Here is a 25,696-nt window from a genome sequence, read left to right as displayed (position 1 = left end):
GCACGGAACGCTGTTACCTTCCCACCAAAGTGGTCCCTATTTATCTACTTGCAGTTTCTTGCTTTCGAACTGCTAGGTTGGCAGGAGCTGGAACAAGAGACGGGAGCTCACTCCGTTATGTGGCACCCAGGTCTCGAACTGCTGAACTACTGACCTTCCACAGCCGGCAGTTCAGCGTCTTAACCACTTGAGACACTGCAGCTCAACATCAGGGGAACTCACCTTTAAAAAGTGTTCCTTCTCTCGGTTCTGCAGCGGAGGAGAAAAAGCTTCCTGTTCCTCTCCCCGCCCCACTTTGTGCAGCAGGAAGGGTTCGGTCCTTTTCTTTCTCTCCATATATCCTTCCATGTGCTCCCTGGGCCCTTTCCACTGGCAAAAGTGTAGTGGGAGGGAAGCCGAAAGCTCCTTCCTCCCCCTTGCAGTGCTCCTTCACAGCACCAAGCAAACAAGTGCTCTCAAAGGTGAGTTCCCAAGATGTGTGTCTGACTGTGAGTCCGGTTGTGCACCCATGACCCAGCATGTGTCAGCACATCTTTATAGTCACACCCTCAGCGACACAGTTTAAGAAATCCCTAGGCTGAATCTCACTTCTGCCTCAGCTGGCCACACTGTCTCAGGACCAGCCCCGTCTGTACTGACTGACTTTTTACACACTTGTGGTAGTAGGGACTACAATACAATGTTTGTGAAGCATTTTGAGGGACTTAAAAGCTCCCTAGAAATGCTAAGTAGTGTTATTTTATTGTAACCAACATAGAAGAACTCTGTTGCAACTACGGGTCTGCTTTGTAAGACATTTCTTTCTCTAAAGTTTTCGGTAACGGCATATTAGTACGGGCCGGCTCTGCTTACATCAACTTGGACATAGACAGGGATCTGCTTGTGCAAGAAGGGGGGGCAGTTTCTGCTGGCTCTCCCCCTTCTTTCCGGTGTAGTTTCCTGCATCACATCCTGTACCTTTTTTTTTAGTGTTCCCTGACCTCCCCCCCCCCAACCCACGGAGTGCCTTTTCATGGGATACACAGGCTGCAGCATGAAGGTTGTTGAAGGCCTGTGGCTCAGTGGTAGAGCATCTGGTCAGCATGCAGAAGGTCCCAGGCTCAATCCTTGGCATCTATAGGTGAAAGGACCAAATAGGAGGTGATGTGAAAGACCTCTACCAGGGACCCTGGGGAGCCACTGTCAGTCTGAGGAGGCAATACTGACTTTGATGGACCAGTGGCAGATTCAGTAGAAGGCAGCTTTATGTCACCTGTCAAGCCTGAGGCTGTTCCTTGGGTACAAACCCCAGTAGATGTCATCGTTTCAAACTCTCTGTAACTGCGTTCGTATTTCTAGAAGCCTGTTTCTCTGATATACCAAAAAAGGCACTCCTAAGTATCTATAGCTCTATGCATACTAATCTCTATGTTGTTGCCACTTATAGTTTGAATCAAAGCTCACAAAGGTCCTGAATAGTCTATTGCTTTTGTATAACTGAATTACCTAACATAGTTCAAATTCTTAACTGGTAAGCAGTTGTTTTAGGTAAGCAAAATCATTCTGATTGTTACAAAAGTTTGATAATTTTTTTAAAAATGCGGTGGGATGGATAACGGAAGATTCTCCTCCCTCTCTCCTCTCAAACTACAGCATTTGAAAACGTCATCTTTTCAAAGTTGACCTAAGTCTGATGAATTATCAGTACTTTCTCACTAGCCTCAGACTTTTTTTCTAAACTCTGGACGTATATCAGAGACTCCTTAGAAGGCCCTTAATTAAAAAATTTTTTAAAAAAAGAACCAAAAGAAATGCTCTGGAAGTACAGCATTGTAGGCCAACCGCCCCCCCCCCCCAAACACCCAAAAAACCCCCTCCAAAAATGAGTTACATTTCTGAAGATCTCAGCAATTGCGTGGGAGACCTGGCTTCATTTTTGTCTGCGCCTACAAAAAATTAGGAGCAACCTACAAAGGGTCTTTAGAGGCCAAGGCAGGGCATGTCACCATTTTTGTGAGTTTTTTTCCTCCCAGCAATAGCCAGCTTCACTTATACAATTTCACCGTTGCTTAGAAGCTCGGCTTTTAGAGCGTAGGTGTTAACTGGCTCAATATGTCAGAATCCATAAGTGCTTTCTGAGCAAGCAGGGCCGTTTTGCCTCAGGTCAGCTTAATCTTGCTGTATTACTTGAGATCTGTTCTTGGAAGCTAATTTTCTTCCTGTCCCTCTTCCCCCCCCCCATCCCCTCTGTCCCCAGACGAATTCTCTGAGCGAGCCGGAAGCGCAGGGACCCAAGGCAGAGGTCTCTTCCTCCACCTCTCTTGTGACTGCTGAGCAGCAGCAAGAAGTAAGTAATCATCAGCCGTTTTCTACTGTCTCAAGTCAACCACTCTGGGGAGCCTTTTGTTTATAATTGTGTGTCACAACCACAACTCCATAAAAAAAGAGGCCTGGTCTGCACCCAGTGTGTTCCTTTGTAGGTGCTTGTCAGCATTTCAACATTTGTGCTTTTCTGTGAATGCTTTTGGTTTGCTGCCCCGTTCACTTCACCTCCCCTTCCCCCCCCCCCCCCCCCGTCTTCTTGTTTCCCCTCACTTTCTCACTGCCTACCTGCCGCCGCTTGCTTTAGAGTGCAGGCTTTCCTATGAGTCTTTCTGATTTGCAGCCCGCTTCTAGTAAATCCTGAACAATGCTGCATTTCGCAGTGATCCGCTCTTACTGCTAACCTTCTAAAAGAATTCTCTGCAAACGCTGCTCGCCCAAATGTAGCTCTGATTTGAGAACTTTCTCAGAAGCCCTCGCTCAACTGTAGTTTTTTGCAATTCAGGAACCAATTCGGCTTCAGAGGATGCCTGCTGCTCCCTCCCCCACCATTCAGTCCATTTCTCTAGCTGTACCAAAGGTAGGGGAGCCTTGATGACTTGTTTTGGTTAGAAGTGGGAGGCGGGGGGGGGGGGTAGAAATGGCTGTCGCTCATACACGATCCATCCGTATGCTTGTTGTGTTTGTGTTGTGGTAACGTCAGTAAAATGACCGGGACTGTGTTGAGACAGGGTTGTGACCCACTCAGTTGCACACAGCCTACTTTTCTGTTTTTTATGTCCCGTTTGGGCTCTGTATCCCACAGGGGGTTGTGGGAACCAGGGGACTGTCAATCACCTGGCAGGCCACAATGCAAAATGGACGGTCTGTGTTTGTCTGGGAGCCCGCCCACCCCTTCCAGGATCCCATGAATTGGGGTCTTGTAGAGTTTGCCCGCCCCAAGTTCCTTGTCAACTGGTGCCAGTTTCTCAGAGAGCCCTCGCCCTGTGCCTTCTGATTTACCTTTTGAGTTTCTGTTTTCAGCCCAAAGCTCACCAGCTCAATATCAAGTCCTTTTCAAGCCCTACCCAATGCAGCCATTGCACCTCCCTCATGGTGGGATTGATCCGACAGGGCTATTCTTGCGATGGTAAGTCAGTTTTAAGTCTCCAAAACAGTCCTCTGTTGTTGTTGTTTTTTTAAAAAAACAGCATAACTTTTTAATATTTATATGGCAGCTGCTTGAAACGAAAGCATGCATTTGAACTCTGCGCACCTGAGCTTTAGTATACATGAGCATCTCTTCTATGTTATCAGGCTTTAAGTGGCAGCAGGAACATCATTTTCAAAGGCATGTGTTTACTTTCGGGTTTCATACCATTCTTTTGAGAGCCAGTTTGGTGTAGTGGTTAAGTGCACAGGCTCTAATCTGGGAGAACATAGTTCTGTCAAGAGCTGTTCTTGAAAGAGCAGTTCTCTCAGAGCTCTCTCAGCCCCGCCTATCTCACAGGGTGTCTGTTGTGGGGATGGGAAGGAAAATAAGTTTGTAAGCTGTACTTAGGATGGTTTAATGTTCAAAGCTCAATCACCCTCATTTTTGTGGTCTTTACAACAGCCCTGTAAGGTGGGCCAATATAATTATCCCCACATTGCAGGTGTGTGTGGGGGGGGTTGAGGCTGAGAGAGATGCTTACCTGTAGGCTGTTTTATAAATTCGTGGCAGAAGTGACAATTGAATTAGAAACCTTCCTGCATTACAGGCTCATTTTTCTTGGCCACTGAGCTGGACAGTCTTTCCAGAAATGCATTTCATAAGCAAATTAAAATTAAAGTTTAAAAATAAACTGGATTAAAATAAGCCGTCCAAAATACAGAACATGGTTTCTGATTTAAATGTTTGTAAAAGCAGTTGGAGTCTGTATACCATTTTGCCGTGATAAGAGGAATTCCTATCTGACCTACCCATAGAAAAGGACCTATACAGAAGCTTTTAAAAGGCTGACTTATTCAAGTCTCTGGTCGAAGTGGCCTCTGGTCGCTGCTGTTTAGAACACCAGCAGTGCAATCCTGTGCAGAGTAACTCCGTTCTAAAGCCATTGATTTCAGTGGCCTCAGACTAGAGCAGGGGTCCCCCCAACCTTTCTGAACTTGTGGCCACCTTTGGAATTTTGGGAGGGGATGGCAGAGCCGAACCCGAAATGGCTGCCGCACAAGGCCGTGTCACAGTCCCTGGGGGCAATGGAACCATTCACACAGACTAAGGAAATCCTAGATGCTTACAAGCCCCGGTGATCCTCTAGTGCGGCGGTGGCCAACCTTGCTTAACGCAAGATCGAAGTAGAGACAACGTCAGATGTTTGAGAGCCGCGAGACATGAACAGGTATTACCTGTTTTTACTGGGAAATATGCAGGTCTGCTTTTTATTAACATTAAATGAGGCTGCCTAAAATAATAACAAAAGCGGTAAAAGCAGATAGTGATGATGATATTTATTTCTCCAATGATATTTGTTTGCTAATGATACTTAGCTTCTCCATCCGCCCTGCCGGGAGCCGCACAATGTGCGTGAAAGAGCCGCATGCGGCTCCCGAGCCACCGTTTGGCCACAGTTTGACTGCTTATTATCGCATCCATAGAAAACCCTTCCATTTGAATGAAACCAACCTATAACAAGCCCTGCCTTACAGTGGTCCCGCCTACTTTCTGAAAAGCTCAGCGTGCACCAAGGGAAGTAGTGTTGGGCACCATGAAACCCACGGGCACCGCATTGGGGGACCCTGGAGTTGAGTAACCTTGCATAGGATTGCATTGTGAGCGTCTGACTATGCAAGCTGTGTTGGTCCTTTTCCTGCCCATATTGTGGTTTGTTTTGTTTGTTCTTAAAATTAAGCTTTCTGGAAAACCAGTAAACAGCCTATGGGCACCTTAAGCATTGGAGTGCCGCAGGACTGTGGCTGGAGAAGAAGAAACAACAAACATCCCATCAGCAATTTTGGTCGTATAATTTTAGGAGCATTGAGATTTCTCATTGTTTTCCCAGTGTTTGCCGGTTGTGCAATTTTAAGTGTGAACACGGAAAGCAAAGTGCACTTGAGTGATTCTCTGTTCACATATGTTCTCAGTTCCTCTTGTGATCTGTCGGTTTTGTGTTTGTAACAGCTTTTGACAAATTCACCTTTTCTTATTCAGTGTGCTCATTCGCCTGCCATGTTTCCTGTAAGGACAGCGCGCCCCAGGTCTGCCCGATCCCTCCAGAGCAAGCCAAGAGACCCCTTGGAGTCGACGTTCAGAGAGGAATAGGGACGGCTTACAAAGGCTATGTCAAAGTAAGTCACTAACGCCCCGGCGGAAAGGCTGACTTCTCACCTGCGGAGCTTCTTATGACAATGGCATGATCTGTCAACCCCCTGCATTGACAATCGGCAATCAATTTTGATTGTGGTGATCCTTTAACAATCCAGTTCAATGCTGTATCAAATTATGACACTGCAAAATGTGAGTGCGCAAATAAGGGAAACATAAGAGCTGCAGAGCCTTCCTTGCTGGACTTGACTTTGTGTCACAAATTGTTCTGTAGCTGTGATATGGTCTAGTACTTATTATTTGAAATTATTGACCTCTGTTATTCGCCGCCCGAAGTACTTTTTTTACAAGGGCAGGTTATAAATATTGTAAATTAATAAATATTCAGAATGGACTGTCCTTAAGTGCTTGGTTTTTAAGCCTCCGTTCAAAAGTCCTCACTCAGCAAGAAATGGAACATTAGTTTTCATTGAGCAAACAGTCTCAAGGTATTGGAAACACAGCAGTGCCTAACAAATTGATGCATGCAACAGACTGTTTGGCTCCTGTGGATCTCTGAAACGTGTGTCTTAATAGTGGTGCATGCCCATTACTTATTTACTTACTTACTTCATTTATCACCTACCTTAGTGAGACTAAGGGCAGATTACAATATATAGATATAGATATATAGCTATATAGATATTTAAAGACAGCATTAAAGCATCCAGTAAACAATGCAATTATGACTAGGATTGCAGAATTAAAAAAGGCCACAACCCAGATTGCAGAATTAGAAAAGGCCACAAACAGAAGATGGTCCAAGGCGTGGCCCACCAAAAACCAGTGGTTGGTAGAGAGCCACATTCACAGTGACCGTCAGCCAGAAGAGCTGCATGACTGCTAGGTTGCCCTGTGCACCAGCCCACCCAACACACTTACACTAAAATACAAATATCAATATTGAATGTATAACTGTAACCTCTGAGAATGTAAGCTTGTCTGTCTCTCCCCGTGCTGAACCTTAGCCGGCTCTTGAGTATCTGGAGTGAGGGGAAGATCTTGCAGGTCAGATTTATGGCACAAATAGAACTGTGTGCAAGCTTGCAAGATCTCCGAAACTCTTCATTAAGAAGGATGTGAAAAGATAAGAGTACCCTTCTGTTTTTTTAAATTATATTTAGTTTTTTTGACATCATAAGACAAACATATATACACATACTTGAACATCAACAAATACATGAAACTGGATTCCAATTTTGAATCATACTACTAACTCCTATACCAAAGTATTTAAAATATTCCCCTTCTGAGTACTCTCTTCTACCAACAATACCTTGAATTGACTTAACACTAATTTTAATTTACACTGTTTTTTGGTTTACACTGTTTTTTTAATTTATTTATTTACTTATCAACAATCAGTGTTGTTCTGCACAATATCTCTATGTTACAAACAATGAGAGAAGTAAAAACCAACTACTTGCTTTCCACTTTTCAACAGCTCAACAATTCAAAAGTTAAACACATTTTTTTTTACTATTTTCACCCTTTAGAATTTAAGGCTCCTAAAACTATTTCATTTTACCAAGACAAACCTCTCATAACTACTCAAACCCTTGCTTAGTTCTTGACAGTTTAGTACATTCACTAGTATTATCTTCCTTCTAATTATAAATTGAGCAGCCAAAAATACACACATTTACCAACTGATAACAAACCTTTCACATTATTATTAAAAATCACCACATCTTTCTATCTACCCTTATCCCAATTTACCCTAACCCTTTATATTAGAAACTCAAACATTTCAGATACATATCAACCTACACAAAACATAACCTATCACGAAATTATTCTATCTATTAACATGCATTTTCACATACCACCTCCTTAAAATTTTTCCAAAACTAAAGACTCAACCATTTCATTCTGGACACCACTCAGCTATCACCAACCATAACTTATCAACATCTTACTCTATTGGCTATTTCGTTAAAACAGGCTTTTTAAGGTCAGATTTTCCCAGCTAGACATATTTCAGCAACAGCAAGCATTTTACACTATCATATAATTTAATTTGTCTCCTATAAATCAATAATCTGGTTTTTTGAAGTAACATGTCTGCATGCCTTTTTTCTTTGATTGTGTGGAATTTTTTTCCTAGCCTCTTTCTTTCAGCTTTCTGCCATCCTATTGTTCATCTTTAATTTTCTTCCATGATGTTTTTCCCTCTTTTTTTCTGATTTTTCTTGACCTCTAAAGAAAAGTCTTTGTACATTTTTGTTTAGTGTCTCAGTTTTTAAATAGAAGGGCTTTGTTAATTTTTTCCCCTTTACTTTAGTTGCTGTAACTTGTAATTCAAGGCATTCTTTCGTTGGGGAGCATCCTGTAGTCTCTACATCTTTTTCAGTAAACTGTCCTGCGTTTCCCTCTTCCTTGTGTTGAAGTTGTAACCTACATGTCATTTCTGTAAATTTTACACAAACTTCGTCTTTAATTGGCGTAGGTTGGGACTCTGTACATTCTTCTATTTGGTTCTTTTTCTTTATTTCTAATTGTGGGTTATGCGTTGTTTCTATGAAGTCTGCACAGGCTTTTTCAATACCCTTTTGTATCTGTTCCCTTAAAATCTTCAGGAACTGTTCCACAGACAAGTCTCCCACAAGCGTGTTCCCATCCATTTCCTCCTCCTCTTGTCTTATCAAAGCCATTTTAAATACGCAGTTCAATTTAATTCACACAAGCTCTTATACTTATTCAAAATAGTTAACGTATTTCCTGTCCATTTTGCCTAATAAATCCTTGCCAAGGGAGAAAGAGAGCAAAAGAAAAAAAAAGTTCTCCATGATTGCCGGCGCTCCGGAAGGAAAACATTCAAGCCACTTCCAATCCTCTTCTGGCCGCTAAACCTCTCCTTTTCGGGCTGATAATTTAAGGGAAATATCTGCACCAATCTTATCTATTTCAAAATTAGAAGTAGTTGTACTCACAATTTCGCTTCTTGAGCATCTTCTGCATTACCACTTAGGAAATTCAATCCAAACACAGTCAAAAACGGGTGGCGGCGGCTGCGTAGAACATGGCGACCATGCTCCTCCCATAGACCGCTCCTGCTTCGAGGCAAATAATGGACAGCCCACCCCCCGCATTTGCCAGCTGCAGGAGGGGCCAAAACAGAGCCCCCTGCTCCAGACCTCTTCCCGGGAGATCTGGCAGAGCTCTTCTGGCGACCGGGAGGCTCCAAAAGGAGCGGAAAGGAATCGGGCGGCTCGGCGCGAGCCGAAAACCGCCCCTCACCGTGCCATTGACCCGGAAATCTCAAGAGTACCCTTCTGTTAAGAGTACCCTTCAAGTTGAACTCTCGTGTTGCAAGAAACCTCTCTCTGTGCTAAGTGGAAACTTTTGCCCAAATGGGCTCATTGCTTGGGGTGCTAAAGCCCAATAATGAACACGGTCAGTTGGGATTCCAAAAGCAGACAGAACATTTATTGCAGTAAACAGAGACCCTCAGGGTAGCAAAGAGATTCCCAAGAAGTCCGCCCCTGAGGTTAACAATGAGCTATTTTATACCATAAAAGAAGCCGTTTTTGGGCATGTGCAGATGTCTTGTTACGTCATAGTTATTTGATTTCCTATATACCTATTTAAGGTTTATCATAGCTAAGCAGGTGAATCAGACATACATTTCACCATATAAGTGCTTTCGACCTTTATATCATGGGGCTTTCCAGTTCCTTAAATATTCCTTCCAAGTAAGTGTTTGTATCACCGTTACCAGACTGTGGTTTTGTCACAGGCCATCAGCTTGTGGTTGGGGCATCCTGATCAGTCAGCTCAAGCTGTGTATCCTTGGTTAGCTTTATAGGGTCAGCATTGGCCTCATTTTTTCAGGCCCTACCTTGGCATTACCTTACCTTTGTCAGGCCAGGCCTTGTTACCTGGCTCATCAAAAGCACCAGCCAACCGCAAGCCTCGGCGGGCAGTCACCTTGCCCACTTTTCCTGAAAAATGTGGTGGGTGCCGTGCTGGGGAGTGGTGCTCAGGAGACCCACCTGTGGCTCCCAAGCCACTGAGTATTCGCTGCCCATAAACAGTGCAAACAAAGGACTACAAAGGGAGAGGAGAGTGCAGTAAAAGCAAGGTGATCCCTACAGTAAATGCTGCAATAGACTCTAATCCTGTTCACTGATAAAGGCACCCTCCTGGCCTGTTCCACCGTCCCTCCATTCTGATCCCTTTATCAAAATGCCTTCCTGAACCCGTCTCTTTCGCACATCCTGCAGAATGACAGGAGTTCAGACTTGAGCTGTCTGAACCCTCATCCCACACAGCTACCAGTACCCACTTCGAGTTCTTTTATGGAAGGATGGCTGGAATCTAGGGTTTCCATATTTTGAAAAGCTAAAGTGTTTCCCAACTGATTGCTTCAAACAAGTGATCACTGCGACAAATCTCATGTTAAATACCCCGACTATTTGAGCTGTGATAAGTGCTACTAACTAGGAGTATTCCTAACCTTCCAACTCAAAAAGAGGACATTTTCATCAGTTGTTTAAAAAGAGCCCAAAACAGGAAGGATATGGGGGGGGGGGAGGAACAGGACATCTGGTAACCCTACTTAAATCTTTTAGTAGATAAAGTGTCAAGCAGCCAGTTCCATAGATACTAAAACACTGGTACCTTGGAGCTCTGGTACTTTAAAAGAGCTTCAAATCTTAAATGGCTTGTCATTTACAGTGAAGGGTAACGTAACGTTGAAGTCAATGAACTGGGAAGGATGCAACTCGGCCTAAGATGGCGCTCTTTACCTATGTAGCAGGCTACCATCAATCATTGTCGCTTGCCTGTACTGACAAGTCCTGCATGGCTAACAATAATGTAGCCTGGGAAGCAATGAGGCAGATGTACAGAACTGTTGAATATAATCAGCATGACCTAAGGAACAAGAAAGTCTGAATCCCATTACTGTATCCTGCAGAAATTCCTGGCAATGAGGGAGCCAAGAAAGTCTCAGTGAGAAAGGCAGGCTATAAATGAAGTTCTTCTTGTTGTTGTTGGTATCATTATTATTAATTAAGGTAATGGAGTTTAGCCCTGACCTGGGTAGCCCGGCTAGCCTGATCTCATCAGATCTCAGAAGCTAAGCAGGGGTTGGCCCTGGCTAGTATTTGGATGGGAGACCTCCCAAGGAATACCAGGGTCATGATGCAGAGGCAGGCAATGGCCAACCACCTCTGAACATCTCTTGCCCTGAAAACCTTACTAGGGGTCACCATAAATCAGCTGTGACTTGACTGCAAACAACAACAATGGGGTTTGGGGGTATCTGTTGTGTTTGGTATTTGAAAAAAGTGGTTTTCTGTATGTACTAAGGCACTGTTAACCTGCCTTAGCCTTTCAGACTCAGCAAGCAAGGAAAATGTATAGATACATGAAAAATAGTTACCTGTATCACACAAAGAGGTACCAGAATACCAAGTTAAAGAGTGCAGCTGAAAACAACAACAAACGTTTATACAGATGCTGAACTGAAAATAGCAACCAAAACACCTTTCTGTCCTCTTGTATACTGTTTCTTGCAGTAGGTAGATGACACTTCATTTTCTTGGCATATTATAAAAAAAAACCCCACCCAACACTTTCCTCAACAGTGTGAGTCTTGGTTATATCAGATAGGCTAGAAGGAGCAAACTGTAGAAGAGGATCTCTCCTGGGACTGTGCCTAAAACCCTCTCCTATCTTCCTCAATTGTGGCAAAGCCCCGAGGCTTTGTTTACCATTCATGGTAATCCCCTTAAGCACTAATCCCTGTACTGGTGAGCATGGCAGGTGGTTTGGTGTGGAGTACCCAGAGCGGGCAGCTGAAATGTCTCCGGGTGTAAAATGAGAGAGAGTTCTGTGGAAGACGAAAAGGGGTTTCTGTAGCCAAGTTTTAAACTGGAAGGATGAACAGTCATGCCATCTCTTTGGCTGTTTTCAGCTCCCCAGTCCAAGACGCATCCTGAATCTGGAATTAATACAAAACTTCTGAGGGCTTTTCAGTTTTGTCTGATTATCTGTACTCACCGAATTTTTCAGTCACTCACAGTGCAATCCTAGTTATACATTTCTTAAATTCACTGAAGTCAAAGGGGCTCAGGTGGGTATACCTCTACTAAGAGTTGCACTGTCAGTTTCCAAGCAAAGTAATAGTATAAGAAGAGCCCTGCTGGATCAGCCCAGTGGTCCATCTAGCCCAGCATCCTGTCTTGTGCAGTGCCCAGCAGTCGCTATGGAGGGCCAACAACAGGGAACAGAGGCCGAGGCCTTCCCCTGATGTTTCCTCCTGGATGTGGGATTCAGAGGTTTAATGCCTCTGAACATGGAGGTTCTCTTTAGTCACCATGGTTACTAGCCACTGATAGATCTATGCTTCATGTAGAGTTCCCACGCTGAGCTTCACATCATGTGTAAATAGGTGTCATGTGCAGCCCATGGCCTGGAGCATTCCAGAGGTCATATTAAAATCTATGACTTTCTTGGAAAGCATGTTCTGCGTATAACCCGCTCACTGAGTATATTAGCATATGCTTTTAAGCCTGAGAAGCTCATCTCATGTCATAGAAATGTAGCATTATAATTTTAAAAATTGCTGCTTCTGCTTTTTGGCTGCAAAAGCTGTGAGTGACGCAATGCATGTACACGGGTGTGTATATGTATGTAGAATTGTATGTATGTCTTTGCAGGTTCCCAAGCCAACAGGTGTCAAGAAAGGATGGCAGCGGGCCTACGCTGTGGTCTGTGACTGTAAACTCTTCCTTTACGATGTGCCTGAAGGGAAGTCCACCCAGCCTGGAGTTGTTGCAAGTCAGGTGTTGGATCTCAGGTCTGTGCTGGTTCTTTCATTACAGCGGTCTGTCCTTTGCATGACAGATTTACACCCTTTGAAAGCGCGCACACACACAAAAAAAACACAGGACCATCCAGTTAATTTTCAGTTTGGGTGATGAAATAGCAGTGCTGCGCTAATAAAGCATCTCAGGAAAACTTAGGCCATGTTTCTGTGCAGACCTTGGTCCCCGATGTCAAACAAGAGCAGCCCCTCGGATTCCCATACGCTTTTGGCCTGCTCTCTTCCTCCCACAAAAGCTCATCCTGGAATAAACGTAGTTAAACCTCTTTTGTTTTACTGCGGTAGATTATCATGGCCACCTCTCTGGAGCTTCCTCTGTCTGCCTGCTTTCCTCATGTGAAAGGAATTGTATGGCCTAGCGCGATATAGGGCTTATCTCTACCCGCGTTCTCCCGAGATAGGGCTTATCGGCACCCACGTTTTCCCGATCTAGGGCTTATGTGTACCCATGTTCTCCCGATAGTGGGCTTATCTGTACCCATGATCTCTCCGATCTGATGAACCTAGAATTCCATCTGGTCAAGCGTCACTGCTTAGCTATGGAAAGGGGAGCGGGGCTGATTAACTTTTGCTCCATTCAGTGACTCTTGTCATTTGATTTCTTCCCAGAGATGAAGATTTCTGTGTGAGTTCTGTCCTAGCATCAGATGTTATACACGCAACCCGCAAAGATATCCCTTGTATATTCAGGGTATGGTTATTTGATCTGTTTGTTTAAACTGGGGTGGGGGGGCGCGGGGGGGCTCGTACATGTATATATTGTAACCCTTAACCGTGGACTGTGTTGCATTGAATAACTGTGTTGCTCAGGTTGTTGTTGTTGTTGTTGTGTTGTGTTTTTTAAGCCTGTTTTACTGAATGGTTTTGAATTGGCAAAGAGGAGTATTATAAAGTTGAATAAAAGGAGCTTGAAACGCTCAGCAGGGTGTTTTACAGTTTGCCACTTTACTGTCTGTGAATGGTTCCTAATATTCTCTTACGGAAATTGATGGCATTGTCCCTCAGAGTAAGCCAGCAAAAGCTGGAGACGATGGGACAGCACTGAAATACATTTACAGGATGATTTCACAATCCTGCCACACATACTGCATACACAAGATTCAGAAATTTGCCCGGGGGCAGGCAGTAGGTATCTTACACCTGGCTGTTTACAGTTCAAGCCTGCTGGGGCCCAGACAGAACTCATTTTTCTCAGTCCAGAAGTAATTGCTCGGGTTCTCTGCACCCTGCTGTCTTGGCTAATGACTCCGGAAGTATAGTAGCAGACAGCCCCGATGAATTTGGATAGGTGATGTTTTGTGCAACCTGAGCGACTCGTTTAAGCAATCTGTAGAAAACATATAGATTACCAAAGCGCCACGCAGTTGCCTGGTCATGTGTGTTCATCCTGCCATGCGCTAAAGATTAAAAATTAAATAGTACAGAGTTGAAACTTTGGGGAGAGGTTCATTTTGAAAACTCCCTCCCCTGTGGAAAGCATATCAATAGGGGTTGTTGTTTTTTTGCATTCCTTTGCAAAAAGGTTTAGAAGTGTTTGCAAGAGGTTAGGAGAGCCAGCATGGTGTAGTGGTTAAGAGCAGTGGACTCGAATCTGGAGAACTGGGTTTGGTTCCCCACTCCTCCCCCACATGAGGCCTGCTGGGTGACCTTGGGCCAGTCACAGTTCTCTCAGAACTCTCTCAGCCCCACCAACCACACAATACAACGTGATTGTTGTGGGGAGAGGAAGGGAAAGGCGATTGTAAGACGCTTTGAGACTCCATAGGGTAGAGAAAACGAGGGTATTTAAAAACCAACTCTTCTTATGGGATATTAGGGCAAATGTGTCCCTGTTGACAAGGCATTTGAGCCATTATTTATTGAAATGTGCTTTTACAAGCTTAAAGTATCATGTGTGATTGACAGAATGGAGATGCGGGATACGCATCAGAAAGCGCACCCTACTGAAAGCAATGCAGTACAGGTAGCTAACGTTTGCACTTGGAAATATTCGAGTGCAAAAATTCTCTGTTCTGTTAAAACTGAGTGGAGAAATAATGATTAAGTCAGACTAAATGTGGATTCCAATAAACCAATCCTTTTAAAGAATCGTTTTCAGTAAAATCCGGTCCTTGCATCTGGAAAGTCGTCTTCTTTTTCCAAGGCACCGCATTGTCATGTCTTTGCTGGTTGCTGCAGCCAATGCAAGGGCTTCTCCTGTGCTGTTGAAAGAACAGATTTCACTCAGGCTGTTATCGTTTTGCCTCTTCTGGCTGTCAAGGTGACAGCTTCTCTCTTAGGCTCGCCTTCAAAGACCTGCTCTCTGCTGATCCTAACGGAAAACGAGAACGAGAAGCGAAAGTGGGTTGGAATCCTGGAGGGGCTGCAGTCTATCCTGCACAAAAACAAGCTGAAAAACCAAGTTGTACATATTCCACAAGAAGCCTATGACAGCACACTGCCTCTCATTAAAGCCAGCCTGGCTGCCGCTATTATAGGTACGTGGACTATAATGAGAATACTGGGAGCTGCAGACGGGGGCCCGTGTGTTGCGCTGCTGCGGCATCCTTAAATACATTCCTCATCTGTATCGCTGCCTCGAGAAGCGTGGCAGTGTGACATTCACTAATTGATTTTGAAAAGCTAATTATGATTAACTCTGCTGGCAGGAGGCATCTGCAGTGCTTGAATAAATTTTGTTTGTTTCCGTGCCCATTGCTTCGTGCTTAAGGGTGGGAAATAGCTTAACTCCTACAAACAGGCAAAGCCTTAAAGTATAATTGTGAAGATGGATGGATGGATGGATGGATGGATGGGGATAGCTATAGTTAGATAGACCCTGACCTGGATGGGCCAGGCTAGCCTTATCTCGTCATATCTCGAAAATTAAGCAGGGTCGGCCCTGGTTAGTATTTGAATGGGAGACCAACATGGAATACGAGGGTCACTGCGCTGAGACAGGCAATGGCAAACCACCTCTGAACATCCCTTGTCTCGAAAACCCTACAGGGTCAACATGAGTCAGCTCAGCTATGACTTAATGCCACTTTCCACCAAAACCACCATCGATATCCACCCCCCCCCCCAGCAGGCCTACTTCATTACTCATTCTTAGAAATTTGGATCCAGTTTGTTGTAGTGGTTAGGAGCGCAGACTCTAATCTGGAAGAACCGGGTTTGATTCCTCACTCCTCCACATGCAGCTGGTCAGTTCCAAGTTCTTTCAGAGCTGTTCGCTCAAGAGCTGTCCTCGAAAGAGCTCTCTCAGCCCCACCTCTACCCCCCAGGGTGTCTGTTGTTGGTGGAAGGAAAGGAGATGGTAAGCTGCTTTGAGACTCCTTCGGGTAGTGAAGGGCGGGGTATACATTCAATCTCTTCTTTCATATTTTCATCTCATCTCGTGGCTAGACCCCTTTAGGGGTGGCTGTAAAAACAGTCCACCGCTTCGGGTAGTGAAGGGCGGGGTATACATTAAATCTCTTCTTCTTTCATATTTTCATCCCATCTCGTGGCCAGACCCCTTTAGGGGTGGCTATAAAAACAGTCCACCTAACACATGAGAACAATCGGAAGTAACCAGTGCAATATGACATAATGCTAAGCCCAATTAAAAAACGCAGGGCACGTAGCAGGAAGTGTACTTTGCAAGGCTAGAGAGAGCGATCCGGCTCCCCATCCCAGTGTGGGCTGGACTAGAAACCTCTTAAGTTGTTTCACCAAGATAAGAAGGGATTTAGCCTGGTGGACTTCCCTTGGCAGGGAGGGCAGCTGCTGCAGCAGCCAAGATAGACTAGCCCCTTATCCCCACTGCAGTAAGAGAGAAGAGAAGCTGAATCCTCCTGCCAAGGTTTTGGAGTGTCCAGGGAGGCTGATACGGAAGAGAAGCGTGTTCTTGAGTCTCCTGGGCCCAGGCTGCTTTAAAAGCTGCGGAGGTCTAAACCAGCAAGTTAAATTGTGCCCAGAAATAGATGCAGAGCTTCTGCCGTCCTTTCCGCATAGATGGAACAGGCTCTCCCAGGCTTACTCCCTGATCAGATGAATGTCCTCCATGACAAAAATAGAAGCTCCCAATTAGAAAACCAGGTATACAATATTCATCCACTTTATACATCCCGCCTTTCAGAAGTACTCTCAAGATGGCAATATTTTTTCTTCTCCCCCCCCCCCGGTCCCTTTCCGCTTACCATTAGATCGGGATAGAATAGCAATCGGTTCCGAAGAAGGCCTCTACGTCATAGAGGTGACCCGTGATGGTAAGTGACATTTCTTGCTAATTCAGCCATTGTATATAATCAGTAAAACAGTAAATCACCGTGTACAATTAAACAATATTTGTTAGTTTTTATATGCTATGTGTAGAATTCAGTTATTAACAAGATTACAACAATATCACTACAGTATTAAGATATAAAGCTTAGCAGTACATACAAAGTAATACAGTTACTAGTTACAGAAACAATTAAGACGAACGACGGAGTTCTAGTACACTATCCGTTTGCGTGTCCTTCATCAGGTTTGTCATTCTGTTATTGTTTCTTCACAAGCATGAAGTGCTGCAAGCTGCAATGTTGTATATTTGTATATTTAATGGCAAATCCCTTGTGTTGTAATGTGTTGTACGGTGTTCCTTCACTTACTGAGCCTGTTACTGATAAAGAGATGCTCACTCTTCGTTACTGTCTTGTTCAGTAATGAAGGCAAATAGTGCCCTTTTTGGCATTGTGGGTGACAGAATTCCCGCTTCAAAGAAAATCAGAACTCTTGTACCACTCGGGATCCCCCAGTTTGCAAGGAGACAAACCAAGGTGAACCTGGCCTTTTCCTGCCAATACGAGCGTAACATCTGTTCCTGACAATTGCGGCACATACAGGGCGAAACTAAATGGAGCAGCACCAATGCCATTTTAGAGGAGAAAATAGCCATTTAAAAATTGGATGGTGGCAACAGGCGATCTTGTTCTACCCCCTACATACACGCAAGCCCGCCTCTTAGAAAGTGCAAAGGAACAAAACAAGATCACCTGTAAGTGCCACACTGCAGGCCTGATCACGATCGGTGGTGGCAATTTTTAAATGTCTGTTTTCTCCTCTAGAAGGGTACCAGTGGCTACGGGTTGGCCCCGTGGCTGCCATCACTTTTAGGTTGTCCCAGTAATCAAACAAATGTGACTAGCATATATGCTGGCTTGCCAGCAATGAGGGCTACTGTAGTTTGCTTTACATGGGGCCATCTTTGAAGTCACCCCAAAATCTTTGGCTAGCCCAGAACACAGGGGCACATGTTTTATCTGGTGCTAGCCACAGATGCTTGGGGGGGGGTCAACAGTGGGAGGGCTTCTAATGTCCTGGCCCCACTGGTGGACCTCCTGATGGCACCTGGTATTTTTGGCCACTGTGTGACAGAGTGTTGGACTGGATGGGCCTTTGGCCTGATGCAACATTGGCGTCTCTTATGTTCTTATGTTAACTTTCCGTAAGCTTTGTTTTTTCCAGTTTGCGCCTATGCCAAATTTAAGGACTGAAGCTTAGTTTTTTGAACCTCCAGTGTTAAGTGCTAGAACACAACATCAAGAGAAGGCCTTGGCCTCTGTGTCCTCTTTATGGACCTCCAGAGCAACTGGTTGGCCACTGGGGGAAACTGAATGCTGGACGAGATGGACCACCGGTTTGTTCTTATGTTCATACATTCTGTAGGATATGGAAAGAGAGGAAAAATGATTTACGGTGCAGCCCTGAACAGAACTGCACCATTCTAAGTCCACTGAAGTAAATTAGCTTATAAGGGTTTAATCTTCTTAGGATTGCACTGCTGGTGGTGGTGTTCTGAAGTTCTGATTTCTTACATTGTAAGCCAACTAGTTGTAAGTCTCTAGTTCCAGCTCCTGCCAACCTAGCAGTTCGAAAGCAAGAAATTGCAAGTAGATAAATAGGGACCACTTCAGTGGGAAGGTAACAGCGTTCCATGCGCCTTGGGGTTTAGTCATGCCGGCCACATGACCACGGAAACGTCATCGGACAGCGCTGGCTCTTCGGCTTTGAAACGGAGATGAGCACCGCAACCCTAGAGTCGGACTCGACTGGCTTTCGAGCAAGGGAACCTTTACCTTTACTTTTAAGCCAACATTGCCCTGACCTGGATGGCCCAGGCTAGGCTTGACCTCATCAAAGCTCAGAAGCGAAGCACCGTCAGCCCTGGTTACTATTTGGATGGGAGGGACCACCAAGGAGGTCCCGGATTGCTGTGCAGAGGCAATGGCAGGCCACCTCTGTTCATCTCTTGCTTTGAAAACCCTGTGGGGTGACCATGAGCCAACTGAATTGACAGCGCAAAATAAAAAAAAACTGACATTGAGTGCCTTTCAGGTGAGTGAAGTATGAAGATAAATGATAGTAATAAAATAATGTCAAGACAACATTGGCTTCCCAGTCCGGTGATATTGCAGCAAGTGCACTAAGCTTTCTAAGAAACACCCTGCTGGATCTCGTGGTCCATGCAGTCCAGTATTGTGTTCCACGCAGTGACCGCCCAGTTGCCCTGGAGGGCTAGCATGTTGCTTCCTGCTACTGGTATTCAGAAGCTGACAATGCAAAAATCAATTTCTTTTTGGTGCTCAATTATTTTTACACCCTCCTTCCGTTGTTTCCTTTGTTTTCCCTTCATGTGATGTGGTTCCCATCTCCATCTCCCAGTACGCTTCTTCCCGTTTTGCTTACATTGCAGCTCTTATTCTTGTTCTGAAATTAATGGGCTGTAGCCAACATTTCTCAGTGTCTGACCTCTGCGCTCACACCTTGAGTCCTTCTCCCGGGCAGACAGCCAGCTAAGTGGCCACGTTGCTTCCCCCCCCTTCCACGGAGAAAAATTTTGACTCCTTCTCTGTATCTTTCTTAAGAGGGTCAAGGGAGTTCTGCTGTGCTGACGGAAGTGCCGTCTGTTAGTGGAACATTTAGTCTGGATCTAGCCCTTACAGCATAACTCTGCTGCTTTTAAACATGGCAGAGCATTGCTAAGTTCCCCCTCTTTGTTGTTCCAGCAGCATCTGTTAAGAGCAGATCTCCTCAGTCAGACTGGAAGTTCACTTTGGTTAGTTCCCAAATCGCCACAAACACAGATAATGCCACTATGGCACTAATCACTCATCCGCCCTGGGCATGCAGACATTGCCCTACCAGTATCATTGATGACCTTGTAGTTTGCACAGCTTGGTAAGGTGCCGTTGTCTTCATGCTCCCCTCTGCATATGTCCATGCTCCCTCGAACGCTAAAACAGCAAAGCGCAAGAAGATACCATATTTAACATGCTGCACTCGTAGCAGCTGGAACCTTTGGCACCAGGGATGTTTGCCGAGAACGGCGCTATTGACTGTGAAGTGAGAAACCTGACAGAACTGTGCAAGCAATTTTTTTTTGTTTAAACTCAGTACAGCAAATAATAACCAGAGTACTACTTGTGTGTGAAGGTGAAACAGTGGCGATAAAGAATTAATGAAGGATGGTGTGTGGTTTGTGACTTGGCACGCCGAACACAGGCCCTGCTCTTCCACCCCAGCAAGTCTGTCTGTCCTTCTTACACGTGTGTGCACGTTTATTCAGTTAGGCAAGCAACAAGGAGCTTGTTGAGGCATTTACTACATTTATACCCCCCCTTTCTCCCCAGTGGGGACCAATGTTCCCTCTAAGCCGTGGAGTCCTGTGAGCGAAAATTCTACTGTGTGAGCTACTGGCATTAATGTTGTGAGCGAGCGATTTGGCTACTGCATTAAATTAGTTTGCGCTGGAGCCATCCTTCCTGAGCTAAGACAAAAATGCGTGAGCAGGAGGCGGACAAATCTGTGAGCTAGCTCACACTAACTCAGCTTAGAGGGAACACTGGTGGGGACCCCAAACAGCTCTCTGGCTGACCCCCTGATGGCACCTGGATTTTGGCCGCTGTGTGACACAGAGTGTTGGACTGGATGGGCCACTGGCCTGATCCAACATGGCTTCTCTTACATTCTTATGTCCACATTGTTCTCTTTTCCGTTTTATCCTCACAACAACTCTGTCAGGTAGGTTAGACTGAGAGTGTCTGAGTGATCCAAAGTCACCCATGGCAGAGTGGGGACTGTAACCCTTATCTCCCAGATCCATTCCAGCACTCTAACCACTACACCACACTGGCTCTCTGTCTTTAGCTGAACAACTGCGCTGTGGGATGTTAAGCTAGGGACCATGGAAACATGCTCCTGTGGAAATGTCAGTATTATCGGTATTTTTTGGATTTTTTTTTTAAGCCAGTTACTGAATGGGGCTGCATTTCAGCCCTAAAATTTCAGGGTTTTCAGGCCCACTGAATAGCCAAACTTAAAGGGCATTTAAAGAGATTGCCATCGCTTTAAATGCCTTCTTCAAGCCATGTAACCCCGTGGCACATTTACCTGGAAGGTATTTAAAGGGCTTACAGTCCCTTTAAATGCCTTCCTGTTGAATTCGCCACTTGGAGAAGGCATTTAAAGGGGCTGCGTTCTCTTTAAATGTGTTTTCCCCCACCATTGGAAACAATGGAGGATGGAGGCACCTTCTTCTGGGGCCCATAGAATTGGACCCCCTAGTACAATCCTTTTTAAACTTGGAGGGGGGGTTAGTCTATAGGGCCCATTGACTATAATGGTCCCCATAGGGTATAACGGAGCTGGGGGGAAATCAGCTTTCCTGAATATTTACCGAATCCAAATACCATAGTGGTATTGTGATTTGGGAATATTGGAAAATACTGATATTTTTCGGGTTCGATATACCTGAACCTGAAAAATACCGTGTGTGGGTTTTTTGCACCCCCTTAGTACTGGGTCCTAGTGCCTGCCTCTAATGCATTCATTGCCGGCACAGCAAAGTTTGTTGAAAAATGTCACTGTTATTAGAAACCACGTCTGTACTCCAATCACTACACCACACTGGCTCTCATGTGTGGGATCAGTATACAGAACTGCTAGCTTTACTGGTTTACTGGTTATACAAGCTTCCTTTGCTCAGTTCACATTTCCCCTTCTTTGACAGCCAGTACCATGAAACAAGCATAGCTTTTGAGAAAGTACCTTAAATGTCAGCAGTGAAAATGAAGAGGAGGCAGCTGGCTGGCTGGGCCTTCGCTCAACATGGCGTTCTCCAGCCAGTGAATAATTGGAACCGAGTGCCATTTCTCTGGGTTACAGAGATAGTTCTTCCCTCTCTTTCTCTCTTGTCTGTCTAGAAGTCAAGGGTAGTTTCCAGACAGAATGCTTTCTCTTCCTGTGTTCTCTTATTTATTGCGCTGGGAGTGAAATGTCTTGATGGCTTGTCAATGAGGTTTCAGAGAGCCATGTATCTCGGATGAACAGGTTTGCGGACTGAAAATAGACTCCAGCTCCCATTCCCCCCGCCCGGCTATCTTCTAATTTTGTGCGACCTGTGGCCATATTCGACAAATCTTCTAGTTTGAACAGCCCCACTGACACCCGCAGGGCTGGTTCGAAGAACATAGCCATGCATTCACATCCCTGAAAGAAATAATTGTGTGATTCTCAATGCAGTGTTTGCTACGGAGCTAAAAAAGAGCAGAGTATAAATCCTGTCCCAGTTTTGTTTGTAAGCAGATTAAAACAGTAAACACGAAACAGATGTGTGCTGTCGCTATTGTGGACACCTGGGTTTCACTGAATTGCTCTCTTGGTATTTTCTTCCTACCATTTACAGGAAGTATTCTTGTAACCAATGCTCCCTCTAAGCTGTGGAATCTCGCGAGCAAAAATTCTACTTTGTGAGCTACTGGCATTAAAGTTGTGAGCGAGCGATCTGGCTACTGCATAAATTAGTTTGCTCTGGAGCCATTCTTCCTGAGCTGAGACAAAAATGTGTGAGCCAGAGGCTAAAAAACTGAGCTAGCTCACACTGACTCAGCTTAGAGGGAACACTGATTGTAACTACCATGTGCCTGTTTCTGTTGGGAGTAGCCAAGGTGTTTTGTAAACTACTTTTGCTTCTAAATACCAAGTGACTTGTTTATCCCAATCTGATGCCAAGATTCAAATGCATGTAGTGGGAGACTGACAGGTATCTGAAACTGCTAGATGTCACTGAATGGGACAATTTGTTTTGTCACAGAGGACTTCCCCTGCCATTGCATTGAAATTGCGTATGGGTTTGCTTCTTTCATGTGATTAAGGGTTAGAGAAACAAAGAGAAATTGAAGGAGAAAGAGAAACCAGAAAGAACTTTTTCTCCTTTTAGCTCTGTCACCACAGAGGGGAGGTCGTGCAATTATAACTCATTCAATGTTAATAAAGCACTCCTCTGTTTTGAGCAGAACGGTTATATGAACAAAGCTGTGCTGTTGAGACAGGAACTACAGCTTGGATCCTATGAACAAGTTCTGCAAGCACTGGATAGTCTCTGCCATGGAGCTTGTTTCTTCTTGTGTTAGCACATCCATGTGGTGTAGTGGTTAGGAGCACGGACTCTAATCTGGGAGAACCGGGTTTGATTCCCCGCTTCTCCACATGCAGCTGCTGATGTGATCTTGGGTCAGTCACAAGTTCTCTCAGAGCTGTTCTCGAGCAGTTCTCAAAGCAGCTCTCTCAGCCCCACCGACCTCACCGGCAATGCTCCCTCTAAGCTGTGGAGTCTTGTGAGCAAAAATTCCACTTTGTGAGCAACTGGCATTATATTTGTGAGCGAGCAGTTTGGCTACTGCATAAATTAGTTGGCTCTGGAGTCATCCTTCCTAAGCTAAGAGAAAAATGTGTGAGCTGGAGGCTAAAAAACTTTGAGCTGGCTCACACTAACTCAGCTTAGAGGGAACACTACTCACTGGGTGTCTGTTGTGGGGGAGGGGAAGGGAAAGGAGATCATAAGCTGCTCTGAGACTCCTTCGGGTAGTGAAGGGCAGGGTATAAATCCCATTTCTTCTTCTCTCCTTCTTCTTGTGCAAGATCACTGGTTTTCCATGAGCTCTTGTGCGAATGTTAATGCTGGCACAAGAGAAAGCAAGCTCCCGTGGCACACACAACTTGTCTACAGGACCCAAGACTGTGCAGAGGAGGCTCTGCCATTTGTCCTATAAAGATTCACTTGGACCCCATATTCTTAGGATATAATCCTCTTTACAGTGTAGATGCAGTGCCTGGATATGGAGGACTAAACAGAGTCGTGATGATCCTCCTCCATTACGGCAGCCCTGCTCCTCACTGCCCATAGTCCTGTGGTCACATTCTACAAATCTACATCAAAGACAGGGGGTTGCAGTTGGTATGACTAATACAAAGAAAAAAACTGCAAATTGTGCAAACAATGCTTGTAATATTACAGTAATATGCTAGAACACTCAGAATTACAAAAATGATTTTAGAAGATGTGATACAAAATTCTCCTGTTACAGGCGTGACGGAATTCTCTGGAGTAGACCTTCCGTTTTATAAAGAACTTCATCAAAACATCGATACTCAGAAAAGATGTGTCTTCTTATTTCATAACTATTCCATGCTTTCCCATCGATTTCCTCCAGGAGAGACGCACTCCCATCCACTAATTTTGCAAATTAGTGTTTTGATGAAGTTCCTTACGAAACGGAAGGTCTACTCCGGAGAATTTCGTCACGTCTGTAACAGAAGGAGAATTTTGCATCACATCTTCTAAAATCATTTTTGTAATTCTGAGTGTTCTAGCATATTACTGTAATATTACAAGCATTGTTTGCACAATTTGCGGTTCTTTTCTTTGTATTACACATTCTACAAATCAGCATGAGTTGGGAAAGAAGGCAGGGTGTGGCTATAGAAAGCATGCTCTGACCACCCATTCCCTCCAGTGGTCCATTTACTGTAGGCGCATGTGGCCATTACTGAGCAGCACAGCACACCTGTGCCACATGCTTGTTTTGCTTTTCTGCAGGTTTTCCACCATTTTAAGTCATGTCAGGTGTTTTTCTGTCCACAGTTCTAGAATTCAGCACTAAACCAATGTGTTCTACTGTCACTGAATTCATTCTTATTCACGTGACGTCTGGTTAATGTTAGTACCCACCCAGCATTAATGCTTCATCTCTTATAAGATTTCATTTTCAGCAAAGCACAGTGTTAAGCCTAAACTCTTCTTTTCCTGGAATCCAGCTTTGCATCTTCCCTGCTCTCTTTTTGTTCACTTAGCATGTATGCATTCTGCCATCGAGACTTTTCCAACTCGCTTAAAGGATGGTTGAATATTCTCTTTAATTTTTCATTGCCTGTCTCCCTATGTTCCAGTGTCTTGCTTCCCGTTTCTTTTCTTCATCAATAATGAAAGCGCTTTCTCTCCAAGAAGTAAGAGAGAGGCATTTTCATTATTATATTTCATTATAAGTAGGAGGTTATTAGCAAGAGAGGGTTTCAAGACGCGTCGACCTTCGAGATGTAATGTGAAGTATATTTGCTTTTCCCCTGATAACAAGGGAAATGGAAGCTTTTGTGGATAAATGCTGGGACCCTTAAGTTCACATTTGATCTTCGACATGGTCTCTGTGCTTCACACCCATGGGATCTAGTGTGCACGCGCTAGATCGATCGGTGCTGTAGCAAGCTCTTTTAACGGATTTTCACGCCCAGTCCCTCGGGCATGCGCAGGAACCCCACCGCGCATGCCCAGAGGGGTGGGCACGGACATCCCGCCAGTTCCTTTCTTACTGCCGCATTGAGTAGACCTATTTTTTGTCGGTCAGATCGGTTCGCTTTTGGCTATTCGCCTCAGCTCTTAGGAATTATTTCCTTAGTTTAATTTTCCTATCTTTTCTCTTTTTATTTGCTTGTTCTTCAAAAACTTTAGAAAACAAAAACAACATTTATTTCTGTTGAGGGGGTCTACCGATTACCTCAGGCCTTCGGGCTATTCCCACCCCTCAAACGTTCCCTCTTCTTCGCTTTCTTTTATGGAGAAGAAGTGGGGTTTTTTCAATAGGTGCAAGGGTTGCGGCAGCAAACTTGCTCCTCCCGACCGTCATACCCTGTGCATTTTTTGTCTCGGAGAGTCTCAGCGGCCAGAGTCCTGTCGTCACTGTGCTCGTTTTTCTAATCAAACACGGAAAAACCGAGCTGCACGCCTTAAAGTAGCACTGCTTGAATCAGCCCTTACTCCTACCTCAGCGATGGAGGAGAGACCATCAACATTGGCAAGCTCCGGCATCGAGACCTGCCTCCGATTCCGACCGCCCAACACCGAAGCTCCCGGCATCGAAGACACAATCTTCCGCTTCAACGCCAATCAAAAAGAAGGC

The 25,696-nt window shown here is 44.8% G+C and overlaps 1 protein-coding gene across 1 annotated transcript in view; it reads left to right on the top strand.

The window, feature by feature from the left end:
* Positions 1–25,696, top strand: part of CDC42BPB (CDC42 binding protein kinase beta) — a 119,000-nt gene that overhangs the window by 77,882 nt on the left and 15,422 nt on the right. Inside the window, exons 22-29 of the mRNA XM_015419590.1 lie at positions 2,237–2,326; positions 2,807–2,881; positions 3,325–3,430; positions 5,471–5,607; positions 12,292–12,431; positions 13,068–13,149; positions 14,719–14,935; positions 16,628–16,690. Of these exons, the coding sequence (XP_015275076.1) occupies positions 2,237–2,326; positions 2,807–2,881; positions 3,325–3,430; positions 5,471–5,607; positions 12,292–12,431; positions 13,068–13,149; positions 14,719–14,935; positions 16,628–16,690 (910 nt within the window). The remainder of the gene's footprint in view (positions 1–2,236; positions 2,327–2,806; positions 2,882–3,324; positions 3,431–5,470; positions 5,608–12,291; positions 12,432–13,067; positions 13,150–14,718; positions 14,936–16,627; positions 16,691–25,696) is intronic.

Source organism: Gekko japonicus, unplaced genomic scaffold, assembly GCF_001447785.1.
Source record: "Gekko japonicus isolate JY-2015 unplaced genomic scaffold, Gekko_japonicus_V1.1 scaffold975, whole genome shotgun sequence".
In the NCBI taxonomy this organism is placed as follows: domain Eukaryota; kingdom Metazoa; phylum Chordata; class Lepidosauria; order Squamata; family Gekkonidae; genus Gekko; species Gekko japonicus.
The sequence above is the reverse complement of the archived record's forward strand: the minus strand, read 5'-3'. Positions and strand labels throughout refer to the sequence as shown.